The 12,720-nt window shown below is 35.6% G+C and overlaps 1 protein-coding gene across 1 annotated transcript in view; it reads right to left on the minus strand.

The window, feature by feature from the left end:
* Positions 1–12,720, minus strand: part of Huwe1 (HECT, UBA and WWE domain containing E3 ubiquitin protein ligase 1) — a 138,242-nt gene that overhangs the window by 101,564 nt on the left and 23,958 nt on the right. The window contains 1 exon segment of the mRNA XM_055617925.1: positions 3,857–3,925. Within this exon segment, the coding sequence (XP_055473900.1) occupies positions 3,857–3,901 (45 nt within the window). The 5' untranslated portion in view covers positions 3,902–3,925.

A 12,720-nucleotide genomic window follows, 5' to 3' on the forward strand; every position in this document is an offset into this window, starting at 1 on the left:
CTTTGAATTTCAGCATCCTCATCCAAGAGATAAGTTACCATCTAGAGTTAAGTTACTGTCTAGATATCCAACAATGCTGTTGTGAGAACTAAAGCTAAAGGAAACTCCAAATATTATTATTGAGTATAATATTTTAAAAGGACGGTTTTCTTTAAGCCAAATTCTCAACCTTACTAGATCTACCTCAAATTTGTATAATGTATGAAAAACCCTTAGCATCAAATTCTTCAATAAACCAGGCTTGACCTCCCCTCTCCCTCTTTTTTTTTTTTTTTTTTTAAGTATTTGCTGTAGGAGAAACAGTGAACCAGAATAACAGAAAACAGAAAATGTGAACCACTCATTCACACAGTTCTTCTATCTCTTCTCTACTTACTTGGATCTAGTATAAAGTATAGCTATTTAAATTTCTAATGGCACACTTAGAAAATTCAATTTTATGATTCTGTAGTTTAGGTAATACCCATTTTGTTGTTAATATTTGGGTCTTATAATAACTTGGTATGTCCATGGTATATGGTATTCGAACCAGAAGCTGCTTGAATGCAAAACAGTTGTAGGTAAAATATATTATGCCCTTCGCTAAACTTAAGATTTTGCCTATGACTGACCTCAGGCTTGCCAAAAGACTCTGCTTGGCATTATAACAAACACACGTATGTGATATACGTGGGTCTACTTGAACAAGCCATACACACACAAGGGAAACTTGCAATATAGCAAGCTGGACCCTTTTGCCATTCTTCTAGACCTCAACCTCACCAGCATTTCATTGTTGCCCACTAAATGCTTTAGAGATTACAAAGGAATAGAGTGAAATAGGATACTTAAATGTTACTTCCCAAACTCAAGTATCAGGTTCCTCTTTTTTTTATGTGTATATAAAATAAAGCAAATGGCTCATTTTTCTCTTTCTTTCTGAGACATGGTCTCCCTATACCCCTTGTTCTCCCTATATACACCAAGTCGGTCTTGAATTAAAGAGATTCACCTGCCTCGGCCTCCCAAGTGCTAGGATTAAAAAGCTTGTACCACCATACCCAGCCCTTGCCTTTTGTTTTCAAAGAAATGTTCCAACATCCCTTAGACTTGTGACTGAGGAAATTATTGTTTAATGAGAGAGGGAGCAGTTGAAGGAAAGGGGGAGGGAAAGAGATAGAGGTGGACAGCAAGGAGGAGGAGAGAAAAAATAAATATGTACAGATGTCAGAAGACAACCATGCAGAATTGGTTTTCTTCACCTTATTGGGTTCTAAGGGCTGAGCTCATAGAGCTTAAATGGTAAGTGCTTTTATGTGGTGAGCCATCTCATGGGCCCAAAAAACCTTTCTTGATGTAGTAGACCCACCCCAACCAAAATTTTCACAGGGTTTATCTATGACACACATTTAAATCATTTAAGGTGCTTGTGTTTTCTAATCATAAGACTTACTGTATCTTTCCCCTCTCTGCTACATAAATGCAAACCAAATGAGACTGTCTCCACTCATAGGAAAAGGCAAGCCATCTGTCAGATCAAAGCTTCATACCAGTGACCAGGATTTACACAAAATTTGTTTCCACAGATATCAAAGCTAGGGGGGAAATACTTTGCAAAGCTAGAGGGGAAATACTTTGCAATGCTGCCAATATGCTAATTAAAAAAAAAACATTTCTTAAAAATAAAACCTAGTACTAACACCAGTATGAGAAACTGGGCAATGTTCTACATTGCTTCGGTAAAATAGGCAATTCAAGCCTTAAAACACATCTAGTCAGTGACTTTATACTCTAAGTAATCTTATGAAGCTAGGAAATTAGATAAGTGTGGCTATATGAGCCTTACAATTCACTTAGCATAAAAAATAAAATTTGCATTTCTCTGATCACCTGTAAAATCGATTCTTTCTAGTTTACTCACTTTGTTCCTTCTCTGAAAGGTTTTTATGCCCATTTTGTCATTGGGATATTCATTGCTATTAACTTAGCATGAGAGATATTAACTACACTGGGTTACAAATATTTTCTACACCTTGTCATGTCCCATGACTCCCCACCTAACTGAGCTTAATTGTGATAATAAGTGGCATACAAAACAGCACATAATTTGCATAATTTGGTGAGTTTAGATGGATACATACACTCATTTCACCATCACCACGTTCCAGGTGAAAAACATCAGTTCCAAGTTTCCTTGTGGCCCTTTATGTATGTGTGTGTGTGTTAAGTACAATTGACATGAAATTTATTCCCAACAAAATTCTTAATAGTACACAATAATTAACCTGTAACTGTAAAGTTCTGGAACTTAATCCTTTTTCTTTTCAAATGGGGTATATCACTTTGTACCCCAGGCTGCCCCTGAACTTGTGGTCTTTTTGCCTCAGTCTCCTAGGTGATAGGATTACAGGCATGGGCCACCACACCCAGCTTTTACTCACTTGTATAACTAAATTAAACATAGCCATAGAACAATTTCACCCTTCCCTCCCCTGATAACCACCATTCATTCTGTTGCCTACTTACATACCTTTGACTATTTTAGATGCCCCATATTAGAGGAACATTTGTTCCTCTGTGATAACTTATTTCACTTCTCATTCTTCTGGAGGTTACTTTAAAAAATATATAAGAAACTTTGTAGCGGAAAAAATATTTAAGAAACTTTGTAGCGGAAAAAAAAAAACAAAAAACAAATAACCCAATTTTAAAGTGGGCAAAGAAATTTGAAAAGACCTTTTTCCAAAGACATATAAATGGCCAAATGGCACATACAAAGGTACTCAACATCACTAATAATCAGGGAAATGCAAATCAAAATCATAATGAGATATTACCTCATACCTGTTAGAATGGCTATTGTCATGTGTCCTTTTATTTTGGATATGGTATTTTACATTTCCATTTTGGTTTTTTGTCCTTTGCTTTAATGCTTGGAAGGGCAATCCCCACCTAAGACAAGGTAAACATTCACCTGTATATTCTACTTCTCCTATAATTTCTTTCAAAAATATCTGACTTGATGATTTATGTACTTCAGTAAAACAGTACCCCACACCATCCCACCAAAATCAAAATTAATTGTCTTGGCACATTTTATTGACTAATACTGTTCTTTCCCACAATACATAATCCCTCTATTAAGTTCTTATGTACTCTAGATTGTCCTGATTTTCAATTCTCGTATCAGTAGATTCTTACACTGATGGCACTGTCTTATTTTTTTAAATCTTAATTCCTTAAGACTTTTTATTCTTCACTTTCAAATATTACAGATATCAATATTTAGACGCTAAAAACAAATCAAAATCAAATTATAACTATACAATAAGAAAATTAATATGGTCAATATATGACATTTAGTAATAAACATATTCCAACATCAAAATACAAAATGAAACAAAGAAAACTAATAAAAGTCTATGAACTTACCCTTTGTTTCCAAAAACCAATCAAAAAAGCCTGAATTTTAATAGCTACAGTCAAATTTGACTCTACATCTACTTTTTCCATTGTTATACTGTCTTTCAATTCTTATATTGTAGTCTGAGAGCCCATTTTAGGAACCTACATCTACAGAGTACTGTTCACTACTCCTTTTCCACTGGTCACTTAGCTACTAACTTTTAATCAAAAGAAGTTAAAAAGGCAAGGTAGTACTTTTTTCTTTCGTAGTGTTCAGAATGGAACCCAAGGCCTCATGCATGCTGGACAAACACTCTACAAGAGATCTATTTCTCCTAGCCTCAAAAGTCGCTGTAGTAACACTTTGTATAAACTGGGCATATTTATCTGGAAGATCAGAACAGTTGAACTGGTCACAATGATTTTTCTTCCTGAAATGAAGAAAATGGGCAAAACAACCTTGGATACTCACAGCCTCAGTAGGTGTCTTTTTCAGTTTAGTCCTGTCTACTTTCATGATTCCAATTTTCTGCTTTAAGATCTGAAAAGAAAATCCCCAAAGTTAAGAGAACATGAAGTTGCATATAATCTAGAGTTCTATATTCTAAAACATACAAAAAAATTGGATGAACACTATGCAAGAAACCTTATTATAGAAACACTGGAGTTATGTCATGCTAATTCATGGATATGGCTATGAGATAGAAGAAGGTAAAGAATATCTTTGGTCAGGTGGTGGTAGCAAACACCCTTAATCCTAGCACTTGGGAGGGACACAAGAGAAAAACTGCCTAGAAGAAAGAGGGGTGGAGGGAGAGGAGAGGAGAGGAGAGGAAAGGAGAGGAAAGGAGAGGAAAAGAGAAATGAGAGGAAGAAGGAAAGAATGTCTGTAGATACAGCTGGCCCACAAACTCTGTCACAATAAGCCTAATGCCAAAATAAGCCAAAACAAAAAGGCTTTTTTTTTTCTCTCCTTTTATAGGGATTTCAAATCCTTTATTGACAGTTAAGTATACAACGTTTCTTGATACCTCAGGATAGAAAAACTCACCAGAAGTCTCTAATTCTGGGGGGTGTGGACAGTGATTCCACTTCTGGGAATTTAACCAAAGTCTTAAGATGTACACAAATATTTAACCACATTAATTTATATTGCGTAACTGTGTAAAAGTGGAAACTCAGGAAGTAAAAAAAAAAATCCCAATACAACTGTTTTAAATTTTTATTATTTATTTTATGTGTGTGTGTTGCTCACATATATGTATAGCACATGCAGGCCTGGGACCCAAGACCCGAAATCATTGGCTCTCCTGGAATTAGAGATAAAGATGGTTGTGAGCCACCATATAGGTACTGGGAACAAGTGCTTGTTGTAACTACGATTTCTCCAGCCCTCCATTGGTTTTTAAACTGACTGTATAACTGCTAAAAATATTGCAAATAATTATGTAACAGAGAAGTTCAAGTTCATGATTAAGTAAAAACGTTTTAACATGGAATGCAACTCTATTAAATCAAGCAGTGGTTCACATCTGCAACCCCAGGCTGAAGCAGAAAGATCAACAGGAATTCAAGGTTAGGTTGGGCAACAGAGCTATCTCAAAAAGCAACTAAATATAAACCTATATCTACAGAAAATACTTGAGAAAGGAAATTAATCAAAATGTCAATTCATAATGCCTCCAGGCTGCCTGTCGTCTGTAGATTTTCTTAATGACTGATGTGGAAGGCCCAGCCCACTCTAGATGGTGACATCCCTGGGCAGGTGGTACTGGCATATATAAAAAAGAAGGCTGAGCAGAACAGCAGGAGCAAGGCAGTGAAATGTTTCTCTCCATAGTCTCTGGTTCAGCTCAAGACTCTAGGTTTCTATTTGGGTTCCTTCCCTGACTCCTGAGGATGGACTACGTGATGTAGTAGCATAAGCCAAAATAAACCCTTTCCAGGCCTGCACCAGTGTTAATTCATGGCTAACCACAAGGATTACATCTGATGGTTTTAGCAATGTGCCTTTTAGCAGTAAGATAAATTGTATCATAACAACAAAGACAGTCCTTTAAAAAATTAGAAAACAATGTGTAACAATGTGTAAGACACCTACTCTGGAACACAATCTAAATTAGTAAGATCACGTAACTCAGAAGGACCAAGAGTATGTAACAGTCTGATCAGACCCATGTAATCCCTGGGATCTTTAGTAACAGATTAAGTCCTAAAAGATACACTGACCAAAGTGTGGTAAGAAAACAACATTTCTATTATCAAAGACGACACATGCACAGTAGTAGAGGTAGAATGCAGGCTCTTTAGAATGATCTAGTACTAACTATAGAAGGTAGCCATGCAAGAACACATACATATTTTCTAGGTAGTTTCTGGCCTATTTTGCTTGAATCTATTCCAATGGGCATTTAGGAAGAACTGGTAAAAAATATTCAGGATGTTCATAATTATTGTTTTAATGATGGGCACATAATATTTAAATATTTATGAGGCTGTCATTTTTAACACAAATATAAATCAAAGTAACAGCATATCATCACTTTGAATATTTACCACCTAAATACAGTATTGGAATACTAAACAACATTCCTCTATAATTAATAATATTTAGAATATGTAACTAAAAATTCCCTTTAAAACTACCTTATCATCTAACACAAATGAACAAGATAACTCTTACCAACAACTTCAAAATACCTAAAACGAGACCAACAATCTTAAACCATGGAATAGAACCCATATACTGAGCAATTTAAACAGTTAAATTCAAGGCTTGGGTTTTTTGTTGTTCTTTTCTTACAAAAGATTTTACAGCTAAAACCAGATTGCCATTATTAGAGAGATGCAGTTATTTGCAGAGAAGCAATTAAACTGCTTCTGCTACAAGAAGTATTCTGCTAGAGGAAGTAGCAATCAGCCCCAACATTATACAACTCAAATAACTGATGCATGCTTTCCCTTTAGAATGAATGGGGAACAATATCAATATTATTCAAACAGAATAATATCACTTTTATTCAAACAGAATGTTAGAAATTCTAGCCCTCAAATAGTATACCACACAAAAGAAAGTAACAGGTACACATACCAGAAAATGCAACTATCCCTATTTCTATACAAAATATCATCTACATTTAAAAACAAATCCCACATTTATAAAACACCTCCTAGAGGGGCCAGGCAGACAATTTAGTGATAAAAGCACTTGCAATGTAAGCATAAAGAGTTGACTTCAGTTACCCAGAACCCATGATAAAAGTCAACCATAGCAGCGATAGGCTGTAACTACAGTGATTGGAGTAGGTGGGGTAGAAACAGGTGGATCCTGGGGACACAGTGGTCAGCCAGTCTAACAAAAGCAGAAAAACTCAGGTTCAGTCAGAGATTGTCTTAAAAAATATGGTGGAGAACAATAGAGGAAGGTACTCAAAGCTGAACTCTGATCTCAAACACATATTCACTGGCAAGCACACCTATGTGCATGCACACACATGCTATCCTTAAGATTCAACATAGTAGATGTCAAATCTCCTAAAAATAACATACAAGTTTGATAATATTCCTACTCCAAGCCCAGCAAGACTCAAAAATAGACCTGAACTATTCCAAAGTATATATGAAAAGCAAAGAAATGACAATAGGAAATAACTGTGAAAACTAAAAACAAGAATAATTATTTTTCTCAGTTCGCACAGCTCCATTAAAATTTTAGTTTTTTTTTTTTTCAATTCCCAACCCATGCCAATCTTGCTCTCTCCCATTCCTGCTTCGAACCTGCTTCTTCTCAGCAAGATCCCTCCTACTTTCATTACTTCTTTTTGTGTGTGCCCCAATGAGCAGAAATTAAAGTTTCTTGTCAGAACACTGGTGGGAGGTTGCTTGCTGAAGCAAGAACGACTTCACAGTGACTAGACCAGAAAAAAATGATGTGCCTCCCAACAATCCTTAGTTGCCAATAGATCAGGAAAGGGGGATTGTCCGTTCTCATGGGTAAATCACTATTTTTGGAGACAAGATTATTTCTACACAGGGTCAGTTATGGTTTCCAACAGGTTTTGAATTATACACAATTTGTAGAATTGCTAAAAGATTTAATTAACCTACATTTTTGGGGTGTGAAAAATATAAAATCTACTCTCAACAATTTTCATATGTCTATTAACTTTTCTCACAATGTTATATAATACTGCTGGAATTCACTCTCCTAAAAAGAAATCTTGTATTCTTTGGTCATCATTTCCCAAACCCTTAGCAAATATTTCTGCCATTCTACACTATTTCATCATCCTGCACAATATTAAGATACAAGTGCACATGTACGTATGTATACAACACAGACACACACCAATAGTGCAGACTAAGGAGGAACAGGGAAGTGTATCAATGAAATAAGATTTTTAAAACCAGATATACGAATTCAAATACACCCAAGTACTCTCAAGGAAACATGTCAATAAAAGTTGTCAGAACAAGTTGGTCACAGTGCATGTCTATAAGTTCAAGACCAGCCTGGTCTACAAAGCCAGTCAAGGACAGCCAAGGCTACACAGAAAAACCTTTTCTCCAAAATAACACAACAAAACAAAAAAGTGGTCAGAACAAGAAGACATTCATAATACAGTTGATACTCTATGACCTGAGTGTCATAGCTTATATAAATTAATTCAAGAGGCTAGAGAAATGGCTTGGCAAGTTGTACTGCTCTTGCAGAAGACCCAAGTTCAATTCTTAGCACCCACTTCAGATGGTTCACAACTACATATAACTCCATCTCAAAGGGATCAAAGCCCTCTTCTAAACACCACAGGAACCTGAACTCAAATGCACATGGCCACACACATGCACAAATCCATTTAATTAAATTTTTATAAAATTAACAGAAAATGTTCCAGACTTAAACATAAAATGTATATAAAAGCCTATTGGGAGAAAATAATTGCAAACCATGTACATTACTTAGAATATATTATATAAAGAATTCTCAATGTTGTTTGCCTCTCCAGTCACCTTGAAGTTGTCCTTCCTAGCTGCCTACCTTGGTGGCCTGTCAGACTGGTCCAAGACTCTACCCCATGCTCTTATAAGCAGACTGCTTTGAAAGCTCTACCACGTGACTTCCCTGTGGCTTCTTGTCGGTGGAGTGCTTGCCTGGCATCCTGGGCTAACCTGAACCTTGGTGCCCCAGGGATCTATTCTCTCCCATTTGGTAGCTATGACGGAACCCTCAGGAGTGCAGGATGGAACCAGGCTTAGGAAGAACCACAAGTTCAGACCTCTGATTCCAAAGGGACCAGAAAAGACTATATGACTGGGTATCCAGCCCCAGTGGCTCCAAGGATCCCTGAGAGACTAAAGTTTTACTCCAGTAGTCTCAAGGGGCAGTGTGGATCTTGGATTTTGACTTCTGAGGTTCCAGCAGTCACCTCACTGAAGGACTGGGACGTCTATACTCCTGTGGTCCAGAGGTCTTGTAGTTCTACCCACAGCCCCAATACAGAAAACAGACCACAGTGAGTCTAATATTTGGTATTTGCCCAACAGGTTCATAGAATCCAAGGAGTCTTTTTATTCCATCTAGCTACTTTGATGCTCTGGCTGCAACCCCACCTTTGGTCGTGCAGACACACAGGCAAGACAGGATAGCCTCAGTGACTCCATTTGACAAATGAACACTCAAGTTCACCAGTCTCCATAGCTGAACTTCATGCATGACAAATTATAGAAAACAAAATATCCAGAGATACTCAGAAGGGACAATCAAAGCTGAAAGACCATTCAACTCAAGAAAGATGTGAAAAAAAATTATACAACCAACCAACTCCCCTATAAGGGAATCCAAAATTGTAGAAATAGCTGAGATGTCTGAGAAAGACTTCAGTCTTACTTAAAAAAAAAAAAAAATCAATGATCATAAAGAAGTTTTAAACAGATGCATAAATTAAGGAAAATTTCCTAAGACATTAACAAGATAGTCTACAAAGTGAGTTAAACAGTTTGGAAATTGGAGGAAATTATATATTATTATATTGTATATATAACTATATTATATGTATTTTATATATGGAAAATTCAGCAAAGAAACTGAATCACTGAAAAAACAAAAGAAAAATACTTAAAATTAAAGGAGATGGTCACAAGAGATACCTTCATTAACAAGTACAACCACACAGAAGAATAAATTTCAGGGGAAATAATAAAAATAAATTAAGGATCATGAATGATATTTCCAAAAATGTCCAGATACACTCAAGAGGTCAAATATAAGAATTCAGGTGTAGAAGGAGTACATAAAATCGAATGGAACAGAGACAAAATACTAGCATTATGTAAGTAGACGTCTATACACATAAGACATATAAAAATCCACATAGGCATGACCAAAGAAGAAACTCTTATGACACATCATAATCAGGATGTCAAAAATACCAAGTAAATACTAGAAGTAACATGAGAAAAAATGTCAACAAAGGCAGAAACATCAGAAATATCCCAGACTTTTCCTTAGCAATCATAAAAGCCAAAACAAAACAAAAAACACGAAATCAAGTTATTTCAAACTCTGAAGGTAAATAGTTGTGAACCAAGAATGTTATATCTTCATGAAAATGATAAAGAAATAAAGATAGTTCAAGGCAAACACCAACTATGGCAATCAACAACCTAGCTCGCACTTCAGAAATTCTTAATGGAAAATTATACAGGGAGGAGGAACAAAACAATAGCCTTCCCTTTATGAGAACACATGAAAGTGTACAAATCTATGAAAGAAACCGATGAAATAAGTCAGTCTTAGGAAACAAACAACCATGACCAGCTAATTCCCAAAACTACTATGAAAGAAAACTACCAATAATCCAGTAAAACAGATCCCCTAACACATCTGTAAGAATTAGTAAATCCCTCCCTATAATAACCTTGTCTCAACTCATTATTAAAAAGAAATAGACTAATGGACTGAATTAAAACACAAGAAGCATTATATTGTCTCTAAGAAACCCTTAGCTAGCAATGATAATCCCAAACTCCTATCAAAGGACAAACACAAACGAACAAGCAAATGGAAACCATAAACCAGATGTAGTTACAATTTTATCAGATAAAGTAGACTCCAATTCAAAATTAGAGACAAAAAGGGAGACTACGTATAAATAAAGGGAACAATTCATCAAGATAATTTTATGCCGCATAATGGGAGCCACTAATTTCATAAACATCAAAAGGCATTTTAAAAACCCACATAGGTCCAAGCACAATAATAGTGAGGAATGTCAGTAAACACACCACTCATTTACATAGGTCTTCTGAAATGAAAACAGTCAAAGAAATTTCAGAGGGATCAACTTAACATATACATGTAGAATATTTCACCTAACAGGCAGGGAATATGCATTTTCTCAGCAGTACATGTGAACCTCCAAAACTGATCCTATCATAAAAGAAAGTCTCAAAAAAAAAAAAAAAAAAAAAACAAAGCCAAGGTAATTCCTTGTGTCTCCTTAGATCATAATGAAATAAAAGATTTCAACAAGAGAAACTACAAAAATATTTGGGGACTAGATAATATATTTTTTAAGTAACAGTGAGTCATCCAAGAATCATGAGAAGAAATTTAAAAATTCCTAGAGACAAATGAAAATGAGAACAACCTACTAGGTTAGATCCCTTCAGGACACAGCCAAGGCAGTCCTAAGAGGAAAACGTATAACACTCACATTAAAAAGTGAGAGATGTCAAATAAATAATCTAAGAAGTATATCAAGGCTCTCAAGACTGCCAATCCCAAAGATAGTAAATGGCAAGAAATAATAAAGATTAGAGAACAGATTAATAACTAAACTGAAGAGTGATACACAAAATAAACCAGATAAAATTGGATTCCTATCTTTCACCTTGTGCATTAATCAATTACAAATTAACCAAAGACCTTAACCCCTCAAACTCTCACACAGTCAGACAGAAACAGGAAATACTCTTCTGGGCACTCGCCGTAGGTAAATCTCTGAGTAGTATTTCAAGAGCAGAGTAAGGGAAAATATCTAATTACAAAGTTTCTATACAGCAAACAAAACTATCAAGAAAACACAATGACAGCCCACAAAGTGGGAGAAAATCGTTATAAATTATACTTCAGGGCTAGAGAGATGGCTCAGAGGTTAAGAGCACTGGCTATTCTTCCAAGGGTCCTGAATTCAACTCCTAGCAAGCACACTGTGGCTCATGACCATCTATAATGAGATCTGGTGCCCTCTCTGGTGTGCAGGCACACATGCAGGCAGAATGCTGTATAAATAATTAATAAATCTTAAAAAAATTATACTTCAGACAATAGGTTTATATCCAGATTTACAGAGAACTGCATAAATTAAATACTAAGCAAATACAACTTTCAATCAATGAGTAATGAATTGAGTAGACAGTTTACAAAAGAAACAATTTTAAACATTTTAAACATCCTAGTCATCAAGGAAATAAAAATAAAAACTATTTTGTCATACCACCTCACTCAATGAAAACAGCTGTTTATAGGAAAGGAAACCATGAAAGAGGGATCCTTATTCATTCCCAAGTACCAGAAGACAGAGGAAAAAAAAGACAGAAAAATTATCCAGTGCTGGTCAGAGTGCAAATTAATATAACCAGTATGAAAAACCAACTTTAGGCTGCTTCAAAAACTTAAAAATAGAACTACCAAACGACCCAGCTACTCTACTCTAAGACATATAACCATCCTACCATAAGCGATATTTGCACATCCATGTCTGTTGTTTTATTTACTATAGCAAGGAAATGGAACTAACTTAGATGTCCATCAACACATGAATGGATAATGAAAATCTGATACATATATAAAATGGACTTCAGTGCTAAAGAAAAATAAAAACCATAAAATTTGGGAATGGATGGACATTGAATGTATATAATATTAAGGGAGGTCCAAAATAAAAAATATACAGATTTGGAAGGAAAATGTATCCTATCACTTCACCTATGTAGAAAATCCAAGAGATACACTCAATGGCCACAAATACAGACTCCCTCCTGAAATGTCCACAGTACAAGGTTGACTACCAGAGCTACTTTTACATATACCACAATGAACAACTGGATTTGAAATGAATACTATTTATATTACCATCTAAAATACTTAACGATCAATGTATCACTATATGTTCAAGCTCTATGAGGGGAACTTCAGATCACTGATGAAAGAAATCAAAACCAAAGCTAAATAAATCAATACTATCAAGTCAGTTCTTAGCTGGGCAGTGCTGACACAACACCTTTAATTCAGCACTTGATGGGCAGAGGCAGGCAGAATCTCTGCATTCAAGG

The sequence above is a fragment of the Psammomys obesus genome, unplaced genomic scaffold (assembly GCF_907164565.1).
Source record: "Psammomys obesus unplaced genomic scaffold, mPsaObe1.curated_primary_1811, whole genome shotgun sequence".
NCBI classification, from domain to species: Eukaryota; Metazoa; Chordata; class Mammalia; order Rodentia; family Muridae; genus Psammomys; species Psammomys obesus.